This window comes from Hemitrygon akajei, chromosome 1, assembly GCF_048418815.1.
Source record: "Hemitrygon akajei chromosome 1, sHemAka1.3, whole genome shotgun sequence".
In the NCBI taxonomy this organism is placed as follows: Eukaryota; Metazoa; Chordata; class Chondrichthyes; order Myliobatiformes; family Dasyatidae; genus Hemitrygon; species Hemitrygon akajei.
Genome location: NC_133124.1, coordinates 215,897,056 through 215,918,020, shown reverse-complemented (window position 1 = coordinate 215,918,020; position 20,965 = coordinate 215,897,056). Strand labels below are relative to the sequence as shown.

Genomic DNA, 20,965 nt, shown 5'->3' with positions numbered 1-20,965 from the left:
GCACAAGACCACATAATTACAACATATAGTTACAACAGTGCAAACAATAGCATAATTGATAGAAAAAACAGACTATGGGCACAGTAAAAATAGTCCAAGGTGTTAGAGGACTGTAAGTTCAAAAGAAATCACCACAGTTTCCACAAGTCCCCAGGGTCCCAACAGACTCGCCATCCCACGCCCGTGGCAGAAGGGAGTACCCCCGCTATGGACTTCCAAGGCACCGCCCGACTCAGCCTCGCAGACGCAGCACACATCGAAAGCGACCTGAGTCCGTTGAAAGGACTCCGAGTCCGTCGAACCTCTGAGCTGACGACCATCCCCTCCGGCACAGCTTCTCCGAGTACCATCCTCTACTGAGCGTATTAAGATGGCCCCGCCGACGGGCATCGGTAACGTGACCCCGAGGACTGGGGGCCTGTTCTTCCCAGCAGAGTCCCGGACCTCACAGCAGCAGCAGCAACGAAGAAGGTCTTTCTGGAATTTCCTGATGTTTCTCCGTGCTTCTATGTCCGTTTTCAATCGATTATGATTGCGCACGGCACCCCACTTCACAAATAACAGATAATCAGTTCCGGAGTGGCTGCTGCAAGCTGCGTCGCGCCGCCATCTTGGATCAATCAATTGCGCTAGGATTATAATTTTATTTTACTAATGATTTACAAATTGATCTTAAGCTCTACTGAAAGCTCTTTGCTATCTACAGGATTTTGGTTGTGTACTGACCATGTTACAGGAGTGACTAGGCTTCAGAGCAATACTAAAATAAATAACTATGGTACTGAATACACAATTCAATATGGTGCTGTCTGGTTTGATAGTTTCTTTGAATGCCTGGGTACTTGGTGAAGTCAAGAAGTATTGAGAATGTAGTAAATAAATTAGTAAATTAGTTCATTGTTGTCTCATATACCAAGGTACAGTGAAAAACTTGTCTTCCGTACCCTTGGTACAGATCATTTTATTACAACGGTGCATTGAGGTGATACAAGGTAAAACCAGAACAGAGTGCAGTGTGGGCAATCAGTTATGTACAAGGACAGAATGAGATAGATTGTCAAGTTGAGAGTTCACCTTAGTATACATGGGAACCCTTCAATATTCTTATACCTGCAGGGTAGAAACTGTTTTGAGCCTGGTCTTTGAGGACCAGAACCTAGAAGCAAGCATGTAATACTGAGGCTTTATAGGGCATTGAAGTAGTTGCAGTAGTGTGAGCAGTTTTGGGGCCCTTATCTAAGCATTGGAAAGAGCCCAGAGGAGGTTCATGAGATTTCTGGGATAAATGCGTTAACATGAGGAGAATTTGATGCCTCTGGGCCTGTACTTACTGGAGTTTGTAAGAATGACAGTGATGGTGGGGGGGGGGAGGGGGAAGGATCTCAATAAAACCTACCTAATATCAAGAAGCCTGTATAGAGTGGAAGTGCAGACTATGCTTCCAATAGTGGTAGAGTCTAGGACCAGAGGGCACAGGCTTGGAATAGAAGGATGCCCTTTTGAACAGAGAAGTGTAAGAATTTCTTTAATCAGAAGGTGGTGAATCAGAGCAATTCATTGCCACAGATGGCTGTGGAAGCCAAGCAGAAGTTGATAGGTTTCAATAGGTACATTTAATATCAGAGAAATGTATACAATATACATCCTGAAATTCTTTTTCTTCGCAAACATCCATGAAACTGGAGTGCCCCAAAGAATGAATGGCAGTTGAATGTTAGAACCCAAAGCCCCCCTCTCACACACAAGCAGCAGCAAAGCAATGCCCCTTCCCCCCACCAGCAAAAAAAGCATCTGCATCCTCCACTGAGCGCTGGAGCGTGCAGCAAAGCATCAATAAAGACACAGAGTTGCAGTACCCGAAAGACTACTCATTCCCCTGGTATTCGATATACCACAGGCTCGCTCGCTCTCCTTAATAAGGGAAAAAGAGGTGTCCCTGTTTCACAGTGAGAGAGGAGACATAACAAAACAACTTGCTGATTTATGGTGTTAAAGGTCTGTTGCGTTGCTTCTTCCTAGCTCTGTGCCCAAAGATCTCAGGTTTCCAGAGGCACAGCCAGCAGCCAACTCACTGCCTTCAATCTTCAGTGTACTTCCATGATGTACCAGGCCGTGGCACTAACCTTGAATCTGCCTGCCTCCAGAGCCACAAAAAATCCGGCACCCTGAAGGTGCGCTAGTCTTCCATGCTGCGTCCTTGGCAAATCAAAAAGCGGCGGGTCCCATTTCCACAAAGAGCCAAAGTCAGTGTGTAACTTTAGTTCAGGGTCTCCAAAAGAATCCTGAAAAGAAAAAAAAAAAGATATAAATAGAGCTGTTTCCAAAGCTGTAAGCAAAGGAGTCGCCATTGGGTGCCATTATCCTAAGCTGCGTCCTCCATTCTTGTTTAGTAAGGGCATCAAGGGTTACAGGGAGAAGCAGGAGAACGGGGTTGAGAGGAGAAAGTATATCAGTCATGATGGAATAATGGAGCAGACATTGGGCTGAATATCTTATGGTTTTATGGTGATAACTACTTCCAGGTTTTTGTTTCTTCTGCCCAGTGGGAGAAGAGAGAATGTCTGGAGTAGGCGGGTCTTTGATTATGTTGGCTGCTTTACCAAGGCGGTGGGAAGTGTTGACAGAGACCAAGGAGGGGGGAACCTGGTTTCTGTAATTCACTGAGTTTGTCCATAACTCTGCAGTTTCTTGCTGAGACGGGCAGGTAGAACAATTGCCATACCAAGTCTTGAATGTATGATGTTTCCTCTAATGTCAAAATGCATAAAGGTTAAAGTTAATGGGCAGAGCGCACTGAACACCATAAACTTTTGGGTGAAAATTTTGACTTTGGTTGCTGTGTGTGCTAAAATGTCAAGTGTACCAATGTACAGGGAACTATGCCTTCAGGGAGGAGAAATTAACTCTCGTGTTGCAGCCAAATCCCCAACTCCTTGGCCTGTAACCAGATAACCAACTGTAAATAAGTGGCTGTTTCCTGTAATACTGCCCAGTTATTTCACAGTCAGTTCGGTCCTGGTCCAATGCATTAATATGCATTTTCTAGTAGAAGGCCTGGATTCATTGCCACTGTATCTGACAGTCATTTGCCAAGTGCTCACATCTGCTCTGGCTGAGGTCAACCAAGATCAGGCGAGTTTATCTTAGTGTGGATTTTACAGCAAGCTTCTTCTGATAAAAAGGTAACTTGTATGACTTAATACCTCTTATAAATCATATTTTTATTAATAATGACTTTGCAATTCTTTCCTCCCTCAACTGTTAACATCTGCTGGCTTTGTACTTAATCTCATTGTTTCTCTCTTTTCTCCTCTTCACCCTGTCCCTAAACTGTATGTAATTTTCTTTCAAGCTATTTTCAGTGGTTTCCTGTAGCATTACTAAACATTTGCTGTCTCCAGTCTGTTTCACCTCTCCTTTCAGAGGCTGTTCATACATTTCACTTCTGCTACATGCATGATTTGATATGCAATCGCCTTAACTTAAGCAATTGCTTTACAAAATACAAGTGTCAAAGTGGCTTTATTAACTAGATTGTTGCACAGTATTATTTAAAGCCTGCAGATTATGTCTTAATCTTGTTTCGTCTGCTTATGCCGTATATTTCTGTAGTGAACACTGCAGTATTTGGTTGGAAGGATTAATGGACAACTATTTACAGTGTATTAGATGTCATTGAGGTTGAGGGGGGCAATGTTGTCCTCAGGCAGGAAGTGTAGGATGACCCTCACTTCAAGGTTCAACAACTGACCTGAAAATCCCTAACACTGCCTCAAACTATAGAGTCTTGAACTGATCGGAAAATCCCTAACAGTCTCAAATTGTAGCGTTCTTGAACCAATCTGAAAATCCTTAACCCTACCACGGTTTATATGATCTTCTAGCACAGTTGGAGATTGGCAGGTATGAGGTTGTGGGCATCTCTAAGAAGTAGCTGAAAGAAGATCATAGTTGGGAATTTAACATTTAAGGATGCACATGTATCAAAAAGTCAGGCAAGTAGGCATGGGAGGTGGGGTGGTTCTGCTGGTGAAAATTGAAATCAAATCCTTGGAAAGAGGTGCCATTGGATTGGAAGATGTGGAATCCTTGTGAGTAGAGTTAAGAAATTGCAAGGGTAAAAAGACTGATGGGAGTTATTGAAACTAATTGAATATTGAAAGGCTAGATAGAGTGAATATGGAGAGGATGTTTCTTGTAGTGTAGGAATCTAGGATCAGAGAGCACAGCTTCAGAACTGGGGGATGTCCATTTAAAACAGGTGAAGAAAACTTTAGCCAGACGGTGGTGAATCTGCGGAATTATTTTGCCACAGGCAGCTGTGCAGGCCAAGTCATTGGGTATATTTAAGGTGGAGGTTGATAGCTTCTTGATTTATCAGAGTGTCAAAGATTTCGGGGTGAAGGCAGGATAATAGAGTAAAGAAGAAGGGTCTTGGCCTGGAACATCAACTATATTCATTTCTGTAGATTCTGTCTGACTTGCTGAATTCCTCCAGCATTTTGTGTGTGTTGCTGAGGAAAATGGAGCTGAGATTTGTCATTCTTTGTACTGTGCTGCGGCAAATACCAGATTTTTATAAATTCAGAATTTTGTGTGTGTGTTGAGTGAGATGAGACTTGTTGTCCTAAGTCAATATAATGCATTTTCAAGGAGCAAGGTTCTTTTGAAAAGATCACACGCAAGGGAGCTTAAAAACATAACTCTTAACATTACAAGGTGAACATTCATTAGATGCACATTATTTGTTTGCACATGGTAGGTGTATGCTGAATGTTCATGAAGAACAAACACAATATGTTGGAGGAACTCAGCAAGTTGTGCAGCATCTTTGGAGGGGGAATAAACAGTTGATATTACAGGCCAAGAGATTTCATCAGAATTAGTGGGGGGGGGGGGGGGGGGGAGAGAAGCCAGAATAAGGTGCACGGGAGACATTCTGACATTTATACCCTTGGTATGTTTGCCTGTGACAATAAGCTTGAACTTGAATTGAGATGGGTTTGGGGAATGGCCTCTAGTGAGGCTACTGGAATAAGGTTAAACTGGAGCTAGTAACAACTACGCCACTGCTGACTCTACAACCTATAGATTCACTTTCAAGAACTCTACAACAGATCATGCTCCCTTCTTGCTGTTGCCATCAGGAAGAAGGTACAGGAGCCTCAGGACCCACAGCACCTGATTCAGGAACAGTTACTACCCCTCAACACCAGACCTTTTGAACTTTATTCAACTGCATTTGCTCCAATTCTGAACTGTTCCCACTACCTATGGATTCACTTTCAAGGATTCTTCATCTGGTCTTCTTGACATTTATTGCTTATTTATTTATTACTATTTTTCCTTTGTATTTGCACAGTTTGTGGTCTTTTTCACACTGGTTGTTTGTCCACCATGTTGGATGCGGTCTTTCATTGAGTCTATTTACTGAGTTTGCCTGCAAGAAAATGAATCTCAGGATTTTATATGGCACCTTAATAATAATTTACTTGGAACATCATGAATTGTTATTTCCTTTTTTATTATTTGCAGGATTTATCTTTTGCATATTGGTTGTTTGTCAGATTGACAGCATGAACATAACTAATGAAGAAATACAATAAAATTAATAAAAAGCTATTTCTAGTACAGATTTATATGGTGGCAGATAAGTCTTTTGATGATAAATTTATTTTGAACTTGTAGATTTTTCTTACTGGTATAGTCAATGATATTTCTCCTCAAATTTTACACATTGAAACTCAGAAATTCTTGCTTCTAAATTTTTGTTTCCATAGTCTTGGGACGTATTCTTTCGCAATGCTAACACGGGAGCGCCACCAGGCACTGCTTACCAAAGTCCTCCTCCGCTGGGTGCAAGTCTGGCTTCCTTACCTCAGGCCCAGTCCAGGATAATTGCACAGCCAAACGTGGACAAGTTAGTAGAGGATCACTTGGCTGTGCAGTCACTCATCAGAGCATATCAGGTAATCAGCAGGGCACCAATCACAGTGAATCTTTTCTGTTGTTAATATCTTTATCAGAAGTATTGTAAATTTTATGAACACTCTGTAAGCACAAAAGATTCTGCAGATGAGGAACAAACACAAATTGCTGGAAGAGCTGAACAGGTCAGGCAGTATCTATGGAAAAAAAACAATGAGTCCATTCTCAGGTCGGAGCAGCAAAACCTCCTATTTCATCTGCGTAGTCTCCAACCTGACAGTGTGAACGTCGATTTCTCTTAACTTCCGATAATTTCTACCCCCACCCTTTTTCTCATTCCCTATTCTAGAAATCCTCTTACCCCTTCTCTTCTCTTCACCTGCTGATCACCTCACTTTCCGTCCCTTCTCCCATGGTCCACTGTCATCTCCTGTTAGGTTCCTTCTTTAGCCCTTTACCTCCTTCGCCTATCCCCTCCCTCACTTGTCGACCTTCCCCTTCACCTGGTGTCATCTGGTTTTACCTATCACCTTCTAGCTTGTACTCCTCCCCTCTCCCGCATCTGTGGATTGATACTACCTGACCTGCTGAGTTCCTCCAGCATTTTGTGTGTGTGTGTGTTGCTTTAGATTTCCGGCATCTGCAGAATCTCTTGTATATTATCTCACTCAATGGCTATGTTTCCTAACCAGTGAGCTAGAAATACTGTCTTAATAATCACCTTGTTTTGCCTCTGCTCTCCTGTTTGCATGACTACAAAGAATTTTAAATTCTATAATGACCGCACACTTTGTAGTAGGAATTGCTGAATAGCAGCCAAAGTTGACTTTTGTTCCCTACCTGACTTGGCCTAGGGGTACAGAGTCCAACTGTACTGTACATCCTAAAGTGTGATAAAATTGGTAAAGATAAATTCGGAGCCTAGATTAGATCTGAGTGTAATTTTAATGACTGTTCCATGCAGAGGTTTGTGTTTATATGGTGGCATATATGTACTTTGATAATAAATTTACTTTGAAATTTGAACTTTAAAACTGCATTTCAAATGACACCATCCTCACCAATTGCTGTTATTTGTCAACCTATGGCAATGTATTGACCATTATTGTACAATCCTTAAAACAGATTGAGTTGGTTGTTTTAATATTGATGCATTGAACTTTGTTACTTAATCACTTTCAGGTAATCGGTACAGCCGCAGCACTGGTAAACACCATTTGATGAAGTGTTATTTACCTGCCACTTGTTGAGTGACAATTAAACTTGAACTTGATCAGGAAAGGATCTGTGGCACTCAAACTTCAGCAGAACTGATGCTACAACACTAGACTTCTCACATTCAATATCTGCCATAAAAGACATCCTGCCATTGATTTTGTCTCCTTGCTGTAATACTGTCCTCAAGAAAGTGTAGGTGGGGGTAGTTCATTGAGGAACCTAGAGCAAAACAAATACCTGGGGCATCATGGCCGCCTTTGCTGATGACCAAGGCGTGAAGTTAGAAAAAAGCTATGCAGGTTACAGAGGAAACTCATTGAGGCTGGAAGCCTATCATTGAAGAGTAAATGGTGTCAACAGGAGAGGAAAACTAGGGACGGTTATATAACTTTGTTTCATGTTCTCTACAATCCTACCTGCTTATGTGTACAGTTGATAAGATCCATTTTGTTTGCACTGAGCAAGAGATCTTGGAATAGACCAGTTAGCCATTTTATTGAAATTTGGCTGATCTGCACTGTTCTGTTAATGTGGGCTATACATCACAGCTACAATTTTTTAAAAGACATTTTTTACCTACCTACATTCGCCCCTCACCTGATTTCACCTAACACTTGAGAGTTTGTACGTCTTCCTCTTACCCCACCTATTTATTCTGGCTTCTTTCCGGTCCTGATCAAGGGTCTCAGCCTCAGTCATCAACTGTTATTCCCCTCCATAGATGCTGCTTGAACTGAGTGTACACCAGCTCTCAGAACATCAGCTATCATCTACATTACACTGCTCTTTTTTCTGCTGTTTTTTTGCAAGTGTTCATTGGCTCTTCTCCTGGTCCCAGGCTTACTGGACATTCACTTATATAGAAGTGACCAGGGTTACTCTTACTGATTAACACACACACACAACACAAGAGGAACTCAGCAGGTCAGGCAGCATCTATGGAGATGAATGAACAGTTGACGTTTTGGGCCGAGATCCTTCATCAGGACTGGAAAGGAAGGGGTAGAAGTCAAAATAAGATGGTAGGGGAGGTGAATGAATACAACTGGCAGGTGATAGGTGAAGCCAAGTGAGGGGGAAGGTGGTTGAGTGAGGGAGAGGGATGAAGTCAGAAGCTGGAAGGAGAAAGGACTAAAGAAAGAATCTGATAGAAGAGGAGAGTGGACCATGGGAGAAAGGAAAGGAGGAGGAGCACCATAAGGAGATGATAGACAGATGAGGAGAAGTGATCAGATAGGATGGGTGCCAGAATGGAGAAAAAAAGAGAAGAAATTACCAGAAATTAAGAGAAATCGATGTTCATGACATCAGATTGGTAGCTACCATGATAAGGTGTTGCTCCTTCAACCTGAGAGTGGCCTCATCATGTCACTAGAGGAGGGCATGCTCCTTAATGTTGAAATGGGAATGGAGATTGGAATTAAAATAGTTTGGCAGTGGAAAATCCTGCTTGATGGAGTGAAGGATCTTGACAAAGCGGTCCCTCAATCTACCTCGGGTTTCACCAATGTAAAGGAGGCTGCACTGGCTGTTACTGATCATCCTCTTCTGCTGGAATTTAATTATTAACTGAGGACCGGATGAGGCCTGACACTTTCCCCCCGAACATCACCTTTGTAGTAGAATATCTTATTGTTCCCAGGGTCACTTATTCTTGAAGCAGCCAGTGCTTGTGAACTGAAGTCAAATCTGTTCTAATCACCATCAACAGAGAATTGTAGAAGATGAACTACTTCATGTTAATAGTTACTATATTTATAATTCAGACTATTAGATTTACTTTGGCCAATAATATACATATCATTCAAATTATATGATTCTGTGTATTTCAGAGTGTTCATTGTAAAATTGGAGAAGCATGCAATCCATGCTAAGTGATCTAATGAAGGTACTTGTAATGTGTAAGTATTGTGTCGTATCCCAGCACAGAAAATTTGTTCTTGAATATTCTTGTTCCTTATTCACAGGTCAGGGGTCACCACATCACTAAACTTGATCCACTTGGCATTAATGTAGTAGATTTTGATGAGTCTCGTACTGCTTTTCCTGTTGGCACCTCCAGCCTTGGTGAGATGTTTTTAAAAATTCTGAGTATTTTTGGAAATATGTAAATTGTTCTTTCTCCTTTTCTTCCCCATCTCTTCCACCATCCCCTCTTCTCCATTCTTCTTCACATTCCAGATACGAGGGCATCATGTTGCGCAGCTGGACCCTTTAGGAATTCTGGATGCGGACCTGGAGTCGTCCGTTCCAGCTAACCTAGCCACTTCCTCAAACGGACTTGGTGAGGGCTCTCGAATGGATAGCGTTCCCTTTGTTTGAGCTCCTCTGTCTAGATTTTGCAACGTAGAATTTTGGCTTTCGGTTTTCAGCTGTGAGAGATGCATGAACCTGTGAACCCTTTCCCTGACCTGTTCTGTAAGCTGGCTCTGATTCCAAAATATTGATTGCATTAAATAAAACCAGTGCCTAGGTGGGGCCCTGCAACATGGTACTCTGTCTAATTTACATCTCTAGCTTCCAATAGCAATTTTAACCTTAAAAACTTATTTATCATCTCCCCAAAGTAATTAAATATTAATCCCTATCTGTACTAAGCAATAGCTCTGTGGACCTGGATGCAAAATCTGTTATCAATCAACCTAATTTCATATATATAGATATATATAATTGGACTTGATGATCACTGAAGGTGATTTTTGGGATACTGAAACCACTTAATTTCAGCTCCATTGGAACATGTTGACTTTCATGGCATTTAAAAAATTCTATTTGGTTTTTTTTTAAGCAAATTTCAATAGTAACTCCAGTTCTTTCCACTGTGTTAAGGTGCTGGTTAGTACTGGGGTCCAGCCACATCTGTAGTAATATATTTCACCAGTCTTTGTTCTAGTGGTTATTCTCCACATCAAGCCTCCTTGGTGAATTTTCAGGCAATCAGACCTTGCCAACAGTTGAGTTTGACATCAAAATACATCCATGTATATACTTGTTAGCAGAGACTGATTATCAAGTTATTTTTGTTTATCTTGCCAACACTTCCTTGACAGATTTGTAAAAACCTCATTCATTTCTGTCTTCGTGATAGTAGACAGTGCTACCAAGTGGCAGCTTATGCGACAGTGTCCTGCCTAGGTGCGCATGAATATGGCCTGAAGTTAATAGTTGCTGTTATTGGGCTAGATGCTTTTGAATTCAAAAACTTCAAAGCAGCGTACAGAAATAACTTCTGAACATTTCAAACTGTTGCTGTGGTGATGCTGTCCTTAACGTTTTCTGTGCACACTTAATCACGGAATGATTTCATCTTAATTCATGAATCTGCTCACTAATTGCTTAAGTAGTTATTAACGATAGAAGTGAGATTAATTCTGCTGATTTGCTGAATTTTGCATTCCTTTAATGTGACGCGGATGCCTGGTTGTGTAAACACGTTCCTCATTTGGTACACATTAATATGCAACGGAAAGTACAGTTTGCTTTGTGTTTTTTGTATCTTTTTGAAGCATGGATACCTTTTTAAAAAGAAATGTGTTCAATATTTTCAATTCCCCCCCCAATCCTGCAATTTCCTTTTAATCATCCCATACACTGGCATGCTTCCTTTCCTAAAGAAGATACACATTGTTGAAAGAACATGCAACCCAGTAGCTGTTCTGTTGGTCAGAACTGAATGGGGGAGGTAGAATAGAGTTGGTGGGTGGTGAAACTATTGTAACTTGTATGAACTGGGCCTGAGTCTGTACGTTGTATCTGAAGGCCGGGTACAATAACAAGCAATTGCAATAAAGCAGTGATTTGATACTCTTGAACGTCCTATGGAAGAATGGCAGCAATAGAGTTACACCGGAAAATGTGAATGAGGAAGTGCCCAAGGTGGGAGCTGCAGTGTTGGTCTCCTTCCTCCCCTTCTTTCTAACATTTACAGCCAAACTAAACATGGTCAAGTGAAAGAGCAATTAGAGTGTAACTTGACGAGTTCCAGGCTAGCAGCAAGGCAGCTTCAATCAACTGGCTAAAGAACAGCATTGGCAGAACTCGGGGGTGGGGGAAGAGGGCTACCTTCCTATATTGTGAATTGAGATGATACTATATACTGAAATGGGCAAATAGGGTCTAGAATGCTGAAAAGCCCTGAAGTCCTTTGCCTTAATTTTATGTTATGTTTGGTATCTCCAACCTGATGGCATGTATTCCATCTGGGTAGCTGCCAACTGTTGACATCAATATCGATTTCTCCTTCTGGTAAATCCCCACTCCTCCTTCACCTCTTCTTCTATTCCCACTCTGGCCTCTTAAGTCTTCTGAGCTGCCTGTCATCTCCCTCCTTCCCCTTCTCCTATGATCCACTCTGCTCTCCTTATCAGATTCCCTCCCCTCCTGCCCTTTACTTTTCCCACCCACCTGGCTTCCCCTATCATCTTCTAACTATCCTTCTTTCCCTCCCCCGCCTTTTTATTCTGGCGTCTTCCCCCTTTCCAGTCCTGATGAGGAGTCTCAACCCGAAATGTCAACTGTTTATTCATTTCCATAGATGCTGCCTGATTTGTTGAGTTCCTCCAGCATTTTGTGTGTGTTGCTTTTGGTTTTTAAGACTTGACTTGGAGGTGAAATTCACAGTATTGTGTTCTGTAGGTGGAGTCCTTTGGCTCTGTACCTCGGCTCTTTTAAAAGGGTGTCCAATTAATTCTACTCTGCAGCTCTTCCCCGTTAACCTAAAGCTTGTTTCCATTGCAAGAGTTTATTTACTGTTGAATCTGCTTCACTCTTTGAGGAAGTGCAGGTTGCCTTTAATTCTGCCAATCACCTTCAATCTGTACACTGCATTCTGTGGACAGTCCAAACGTTCAGCGACTGGATTTGCCCTTGGTGTTTCAGCTGAGGCCAAATGATGTTTTAAATAATCCATTATTTCTTCCTTGCTCTTGTACTCGCCTCACCCTGTTTATAAAGCTAAGGATCCTTTTTTAAAATAAACATTCCGATCTATTCCACTGTCCTCAAGCAAACATATAATTCAAGATCTCTCTGTTTCATCATCCAAAACTGTTCCATTTTGTGTATGTTCTCTCATCATTCTTCATGCAACACATCTGCCCCTTTCATCAGCAGACCCTGCTGGTATCTGTCACTGTATTTGAAGTTTAAACCATCTACATACCCATTCCTGATCATTATAGGGGACCACCTTTGCACTCTTCTAACCAGTCTAAAAAATAAACTTTCATCAATACTCACTGCACTCTTTAAAAATATTGTTCTTACTGGTGTCAAAAATACATTTAGGCTCCTTTTAGAAATTTGCAACCAAGTCCATTTTGTATACTGTTTTTAAAAAAAAATCTGTATACACCTCAATCATACTAGCTACATTTCCTCTCAAATACCTAATTATAAAATTTGGTGAGTTTTATAGTTGGTAGTATTTATCATTAACAAATCTAGGCTGATAGGTTCCAAGCATCAAATGGCCTTTTCCCAGAATAATGTCAAATGTGATTCTTCACCTCTGATATATTTGCTGTGATTATTCTTCAGTTTTCAAAACGGGGTGTAAAATTCTTCCTCACTCCTTTGGCAGCACTAACAGTATTATTGTGGCAACTCCCACACTTCTCATCTTTGCAATTCTCTTCAATCCTGTCAAATCCAGCAGATTTTCAAGTGGGATCACTGTAAAGTTCTTAAGTACCTCCTTTTAACAAATCTTATCTAGTTCTATTTCTCTACCACCTCCTCTTTTGCAGTGAAAGTTAGCATGTTTTTTTTTAAGACATGCAAAGTTCATGTCTAGTCTCTCAGACATACCCTGTTTGGATCTTATCAGTACCACCCTATTTTAACTGACCTTCAATTTACCATGTTTATAAATGCCTTGGTTCTTACGAATTTCTTCTAACACTCTTGTCTTTCATTCCTTTTCAGTTCTTCTTTATAGTTCTCAAGTCTAGCTTGTTTTTGGATCAATATACGAAAGTTTTTATTTCTTTTTAGTTTTTTTTAAATTATCCAAGTGCGAACAGCTTTTGGATTGTTAAAACTGTGATAGTTTAAAAAGCTACTTAAAAGAAAACAATATACCTCCCTTTCCTGGAGGCTACTAAGTACAGTAGTGGAGTAGAAGTAAATGTCCGCAGCACATATCTCAAATATATTTTTGACTTTTGGTAATGATTCAACACCATTTGCGATATCGGACAATAATCTTTTACCAAAGGAAGAGCGACGCTAGACTCTGATTTTGCCTGACTTTTTGGCTGCCCTTTAACTCTCAATGTTGTTCAGTGTCCTGTCCTGAAACTACGCTACTGAAGCCATAGAAGGGCAATTCATCTTGCTGCTGTGTGTGGCGTGCGGTCTGCTGTGAAACAGCTGAGAACTGTGCCTACATCATCTTAACCACTTCAAAAGTAATTCATTGCATATCAAACCCTTTGAAATAGTTCTGCGATATCCGATCAAGGCTCTGAGTAGATGTAATTGCTTAGTTTGATTTGTTTGAAGTTGTACCAGTTATCACAAAGAGACCCATTCACGCAGCAGAGTTGACATGATTTGGCAAAATCCTGCAGTCCTTTCCCATGTGACGTTGCTGGTGTCTGCACCCATGACTACTGCTGTACTTGTAGTGATATTCTTAGCTGGAAATAACTGGGCCTCATGCCAGTCCCATCCATGTGCACTTCCTACATGTTCCAGGCCTGCTGTATGTAATGCCAGACCGCGTCCTTGTCCTACAGGCAATTGTCAATATTTGTGTTTAGTCCTTCAGATGTCAGAGCAATATGAAATGTTGCTGATTAAACTAATCACAGACAACTAAAGACAGACTCCATTCAGCTGCTGATATACTATTGTTCTACAATCTGCTGATTTTTGCAGTGGTTTGCTTTATTGTATGAAATTCTTGAGGTCTTTGACCTCAAACCACCTCATGAATTTTATAAAGGAACCATTACAGCTTGGGAAGAGACCATTTGGTCCTTCTATCTCTGTGCTAGCATTTTTAAGAGTAATCCAGTCAGTTTCTTCCCCATTCCTTTACCATGACAATGTTTTATTTTAAAGTACACTCAGTAGCCACTTTGTTAGGTACTTCCTGTATGTTTCTTGTTTTTCGCTCCATTCTGTAAACTCTCAAGACTGTTATGTGTGAAAATCCCAGGAGATCAGCACTTTTTAAGATAGTCTACCCATCCCAACTGGCACCAACAATCATTCCACAGTCAAAGTCACAGATCACGTTTCTTCCCCGTTCTTATAGTCTGAACAACAACTGAACCTCTGGACAATGTCTGCATTTTTTTAATGCATTGAGTTGCTGCCATGTGATAATAAACCAGAGCTGAAAGGGGGAAATAGGCTGGAAATTTAGAGTTCCAGTCAGAATCTGGTGGAGACAAGGGCATTTTTCAGGACATAGAGTATGGAATGCGTGGTCTGTGTCTCAGGATAGGAGGTCAGAGATTTTATTCCCTCAGTGTGGAGTGCCAAGTATGTGCTTGATATAGACTGTTTAATAGCGCAGACATGTTCTCTGTTACAGTCAATTCGTTTTTACCTGATCAGTGCCGTCCTATTATGACTATGCTAAAACTTATTATGTTTATAAAAGACCTTAACTGTGAATCTACTCTTGTACATTTTTACCTTTTCAATTTTTTTCAGATCTCCCTTGTACTTTTCCGATTTTGCCTGTTCTTGAATTAATGTACCAAACATAAATACCATAGATGCCATTTCATCTTTAGTTTTTCTTTCAATATTCAACATCTTGGAATGTCCCAAGTGTTTTTTGGGCAGAGAAAAGTTTTTGAAGTGTGGTCACTGATGTATTGCAAGAAACAGACATTTTCAGTCTGTGGACTCCCACAAACAGTAGTTCTGTGGTGACCCACTTCCCAGCGCACTTGAACCGGCTCACAAAGTGGCGCGCGCAGGCATTGAGGCCGGTCCCAAAGAGGGCGCCAAGTCTGCTTCACCAGCAAGGTGAAAGGCCCGCGCGCGGGACAGGACTGTGAATACGTGCCCCGTACAGCATTCCCGCCCGGGGAACGCGAGTACAGGAAGGCTTTAAAGCGAGGCCGCGAAGTTTGAATAAACCTCTTTGCAACTGTAGCTCACCAACTATGTGTCGTTATTTCAGCGCTGTGTGTAGCACACCGCTACAGTTCTTTAGATGCATAATACTCTGCACAGTGCAACCACCCAAGTTGTCTAACTTATTTGAGTCCCCAATGTGCTGACCACATTCACTTGGCACTCATAACAACTAGGGAAAGATCGCCTGACATCTAATCCCCAGCCCATGGCTTTCCACCCCAGGCCCAGGTTTCTGGACACCATCTTCTATTTCCCAGTAAGCTCTCTTCCCCTCTCCCACTCACTGGATTTGTGATTTGTCTAGTCAGCAACTTTTCAGGCTTTTTAATCCTGCAGTGCCTTTTGTAATCCTGGAATGTCCCTCATATTTTGCAGGCAGTTAAATACTTTTGAAGTGCAGTTACTGATGTGCTGTAGGAAACGCAAGGATTTTTCAACCGTTGATGTCCCACAAGCAGCAATAGAATAAGAACGCTGTATTTTTTGGGATATTGATGAGGCATACATATTGGCTGTTACTGGTGGCTGAAAATTATAGTAACCTCCTCCGTGTCAATTAATGTCTAGAAATGCCTGCATTTTTCACCAATTGAACTTCTTTTTCCAAAGGCTGACAAGGTTCTTTGAGGCCTTGAAGATATGCACCTCTTGTCTTCCCGATGTGCATCATCTGTTATTTATATCAAGGAGTTAGCTTTGATATGTTTGAGTTGCTTAATAAGAATATTAACACCCTCCTTATCTTTTTAGTTGCATTTTCTATTGGCCCTGTCACTGGATTGCAGATGTTAGAACAAAGTGAAGGAGTAACACACAAATGTTGGAGGAACTCAGCAGGTCTGGCAGCATTTGATTGGTGATACAGCCTCAGAATAGAGAGGTGTCCTTTTAGAATGGAGATGAGGAGAGATTTTGAATTGAATTGACTTTATTTCTTATATCCTTCACATACATGAGGAGTAAAAATCTTTACATTATGTCTCCATCTAAATGTGCAACCATAGTAATTTATAATAAATAGAACAGTCAATGTAACATAGAGTACACTCAAATCAGCGTGAATTCAGCAGACTGTTGGTCCTGGCTTTTATGCTGTGATACCGCTTCCTGGATGATAGCAGCTGGAATAGATTGTGGTTGGCATGACTTGGGGCCCCAATGATCCTACAGGCCCTTTTAACACACCTGTCCTTGTAAATGTCCTGAATCATGGGAATTTCACAACTACAGGTGCGCTGGGCTGTCTGCACCACTCTCTGCAGAGTCCTGCAATTAGGGAGGTACAGTTCCCATATTAGGTAGTGATGCAGCCAGTCAGAATGCTCTCAATTGTGCCCCTGTAGAAAGTTCTTGGGCTTTGGAGGGCCATACCAAAGTTCCTCAACCGTCTGAGGTGAAAGAGGCGTCGTCATGCCTTTTTCACCACACAGCTGGTGTGTACAGACCATGAGGTCCTCGGTGATGTGGATGCTGAGGAACTTGAAGCTGTGTACCCTCTCAACCCCAGATCCATTGATTTTCAATAGGGGTTAGCCCGTCTCCATTCCTCCCGTAGTCCACAACCAGCTCCTTTGTTTTCATTAGCCGGGGTGATGAATCTGTGGAATTCTTTGCCATAGGCAGCTATAGACACCAAGCCTTTATGTATATTTAAGGCAGAGGTTGATAGATTCTTGATTGGTCAGGGCGTGAAGAGATATGGGGAGAAGTGGGAGATTGGAGTTGAGAGGAAAATTGGTTCAGCCGTGATGAAATGGTGAAGCAGACTCAATGAGCCAGATGGCCTAATTCTGTTGCTATATCTTATGGTCTTATGGAAATTATCAAACAGTTGACGTTTTGGGCCGAGACCCTTCTTTAGGACTGGAAAGGAAGGGGGAAGACCCCAGAATTAACAGGTGGGAAGAGGATAGAAGGTGATAGCTGAAGCTGAAGGGCTGGAGAGAAAGGAATCTGATAGGAGAGGAGAGTGGATCATGGGAGAAAGGGAAGAAAGAGGAGCACCAGAGGGAGATGATAGGCAGGTGACGGGGTAAGAGACCAGAGCGGGGAATAGAAGACGAGGTAAGGGGAGGGATTTTATTTTTCTCTGTTAGAGAAAATTAGAGGAGAGCTGAATTTCACTTGTGGCTTGGGGGAACCACATACAAGTTTGCCCTGGTTGCAACCCAACTCCAGCAGGGCATGAATTAGGGATAGCATTATAAGTGTACACTTATTTCATTCTACATTGTTAATGTCCTTCACTGCAACAAGAGAGAGAAATGAAGGGTCTTCCTGGTTCTCGTGTTTCCTGCTGTAATTCACTTGGCAGGCAGACCCTGAAGCACCGTAGCCTCTGTTTGGTATGCCTTTTCAGATCTTGATTCATGGATGCACACAGATAATCGCCCCCAACTTTCATCAGAAACTAACACCATTCAAAGTATGTATATGTCACCATATACTCTACAGATTCATTTTCTTGCAGGCCTTCACAAAGAAATACAATAGAATCAATGAAAAAGCTACACACAAAGACTTAAGCAACCTGTGTGCTTAAGAAGGCATACCTACCACTTGGTCGCCCTGCTGGAGATTATCACCTTGTTCTTATTGCAAGCAGTCTCTTTATTTGGCATTTATCAGACGCTATTTCATTGTGTTCACTGCTACTGACCTTCTACTCTGACCCCTTTGGCTTGCATCTGGTTCCTTCTATTCAGCTCTCAGAGGCAGAATTAGATTAGGTTTTATATTTTTAGAATGAAAGTTTTAAGTGCAATTAAATCTTTGGGATTGTGATTAAAATATATCAGTAAAACCCCATGTGGTGGTAGGAAATTGTTCAACCATCTTTGTCAGTTGTAACGACTACATATTGTATTGCTTTATTCCTGATCCTTCATAATGCAGGGGTACTTACTGCAAAGGTGCTAATATGCTGCACAAGGCATGGGACTTCAGTTGGAAAGAAGCCCATCTCTACCCTCAATCTGCCAAAGGCTGTTCTTTAGGTAACCAGTGGAAATGGGCTAAAACATCTCAGCTGCCAGTGGGTTAAGCTGCTCATGTTCCTACATCCACACTTGTAGTTCTACGTTGGTTTGGCTTCACCTGGTAGAAAGTGGATGGCAGTAATGGTGGATCATTACATTCGTACTGTATGGTTCGACAGCCAAACTTTGAACCCTGGAGGCTTAATGATTGGAGACGTTACTGCGAAGGGTCTGTGAATGTTTGGAGGCTGATACTTTGGATACTAATCTATGACTGCACAAATAGCAAAGTTAGTTCTCATCAATGATGCACCAAAAATTGCTGCCCTGCAATCTCATCTAATGTTTTAGTATGCATGGTTCATGAAAATTGCTTTAATTTCATTTTTGTGCTACATTATTAATGTTGTGTGATGCAGTTAAAAGACCCATAAGAGGGATCAGCAACTGAATGTATACTGAAAGTATATATCCCTGTGTAATTCATGGTATTTAGAAATTGGAATCTTAAAATGTCAGGTTTTTTGTTTCTCCACTATCAATTAGCACAATCTTCCACAAAGAAGTAGGGATAGTTTGCATTTTCTGTAATGTGCTGTATATTTGATCAGCCAGTGTTGATGGATGTTTTCTTAAGGGATTTTGCGAGCCATGCTAATGGCTAGAATGAAATATAACCCCCAAACAGTATGTGGGAGCTTTGGGTCATAGAACACTACTGCACTAACACAAGCCCTTGGTCCCATCCAGTCCATGCCAAACTTATTCAGCCTAGTTCCTTTGTCCCCTTAAATTTGATACTTTTTAAATTTAAAAAAAAAAGCAAGCTTTAACTTCTATGACTTGTAGGTGACTTACAGGGTAAAAACATTATTCTGGAATAATTTGGTGTTCAATTCAAAAGAGTATATAGAGTGCCAATTACTACAATATCCCTATCTAATATAAGATCAAACAAGGCAATAGCTACAGATCCAAAGTATTTTTCCCCTTAGAATAATTTTCAGTACAATTTGAAAATTCTACGATAGCTGCATTTCAGAATTACCAACCCCTGGATAAGTATGTATAGAAGTTTCAAAAGATCTGTTTATTTTGTATTTCAGTATTTTGCTGTTGATCCATTGGTGTGTTTACATTGCATCAGCAATCATGAAATCACAGCTAATTTAATTTGTATTGCCAAAAGCTTAATTGCAACTATTCAAATAATCTTTGGTCTTTTGCTTGTGACACCTCTTATACTGTTTCTTTTAAACTAACTGTTTTGCTCGCTGTTCTGTTTTGTCTGTTTCTCGCACTCTTACCCCATAGACATCGCAGTCTGCAAGGAGCGTCTGAAAAAGTTGACGGTAGGAGGTAGGCAGATGCTGGTGGTCTTGATGTTCAGCCAGTTATATTTTTGTTCTCAGTTCTCTAATTCATTATTTGAGTAAGACTGTTGTATGGTGGGAGGGCAGTTGTTGTGTTCAAAGTCAATGGTAGTATCTAGGTATTTGTGGGCTGATTACTGATTTTAAATGTACTGAAATCTGATTTCAAAATCATTGATGTCATGTTAAGGCTTTTAGTAATTTGTTAATCTTTGCCAGGAATTTGCTGGGTCTTCACCACTCTGTACATTGTAGGTTGGGGGGGGGGGGTGGATTGAACTGGCAATTTTAAACCCTTTTTAGTGTTAAACGGAGACAACATCATGGTTTTGTAACAGTAGAAAAAGAGTGAACCAAACACTCAAAGTACATAAATGTAAAGGCTAGGGAAATAAAAATCTGCAAACGTTCTTTATTTTTACTCCATCAAACCTTGTGCCCATGATACAGATTTTTTCATTTTGTTCCTTCCATCCACCTTTTGTGCATTTACACCAGGGGTTTCCAACCTTTTTTATGCCATGGACCTCTTACCATTAACCAAGTGGTCCATGGACTCCAGTTTGGGAACCCCTGATTTACACTAATTTGAGTGGGGTTGTATGGAATCTCCATTCAGTAGATAGAAAGCCTCATGAAATAATTACCATCTCTCACCCTTTACACATTGAGAGCAGTAGACTAGGTTTTATTACCAATTGATTTCTAAAGCTCCAATCTCAACATAAGTCCTAATGTAAACATCTGCAGCATATTCTGTCAACGTGGTGGGTCAAGGATATATATCCAAACATAAATGACAAAGTAATGTATTCTGTACATGGGGCCTAAGTTTCAAAACTGTTGTATTCAATTGGTTAAAGTTTCTAGGACTAAAATGCATATTCAATTCACTTTTTCCTATACTCTGCTTTGAGTATTCACATTCTCCCCTAGTTGGTGTGCTGTGTCGTGTGATGTGAGTAGTCATGGTCTTTCCATGACCATAATTGTTCTTGGCAAATTTTTCTACAGAAGTGGTTTTGCCAGTGCCTTCTTCTGGGCAGTGCCTTTACAAGACGGGTGACCCCAGCCATTATCAATCCTCTTCAGATATTGCCTGGCATCAGTGGTCACATAACCAGGACTTGTATATGCACCAGCTGCTCATATGGCCATCTACCACCTGCTCCCATGGCTTTATGTGACCCTGATCGGGGGGCTAACCAGGTGCTACACCTTGTCCAAGGGTGACCTGCAGGCTAGCGGAGGGAAGGAGTGCTTTACACCTCCTTTGGTAGAGACATATCTCCGCCTCGGCACGTGACCTCCTTTAACTTTTCTGAATAACAATGGGGGAGATTCTCAATTACTTCCTAATAAAAA

At 41.2% G+C, this 20,965-nt stretch overlaps 1 protein-coding gene across 4 annotated transcripts in view; it reads left to right on the top strand.

Annotated features, from left to right (window-relative positions):
- Window positions 1-20,965, top strand: part of LOC140735645 (2-oxoglutarate dehydrogenase complex component E1) — a 120,912-nt gene that overhangs the window by 42,286 nt on the left and 57,661 nt on the right. The window contains exons 3-5 of one of the 4 annotated variants that reach the window (XM_073060933.1): window positions 5,781-5,969; window positions 9,328-9,430; window positions 19,542-19,586. In XM_073060933.1, the coding sequence (XP_072917034.1) occupies window positions 5,781-5,969; window positions 9,328-9,430; window positions 19,542-19,586 (337 nt within the window). Of the gene's footprint in view, window positions 1-5,780; window positions 5,970-9,113; window positions 9,214-9,327; window positions 9,431-19,541; window positions 19,587-20,965 lie in introns of all 4 variants that reach the window. The other 3 variants (XM_073060943.1, XM_073060952.1, XM_073060961.1) reach the window with 3 other exon arrangements.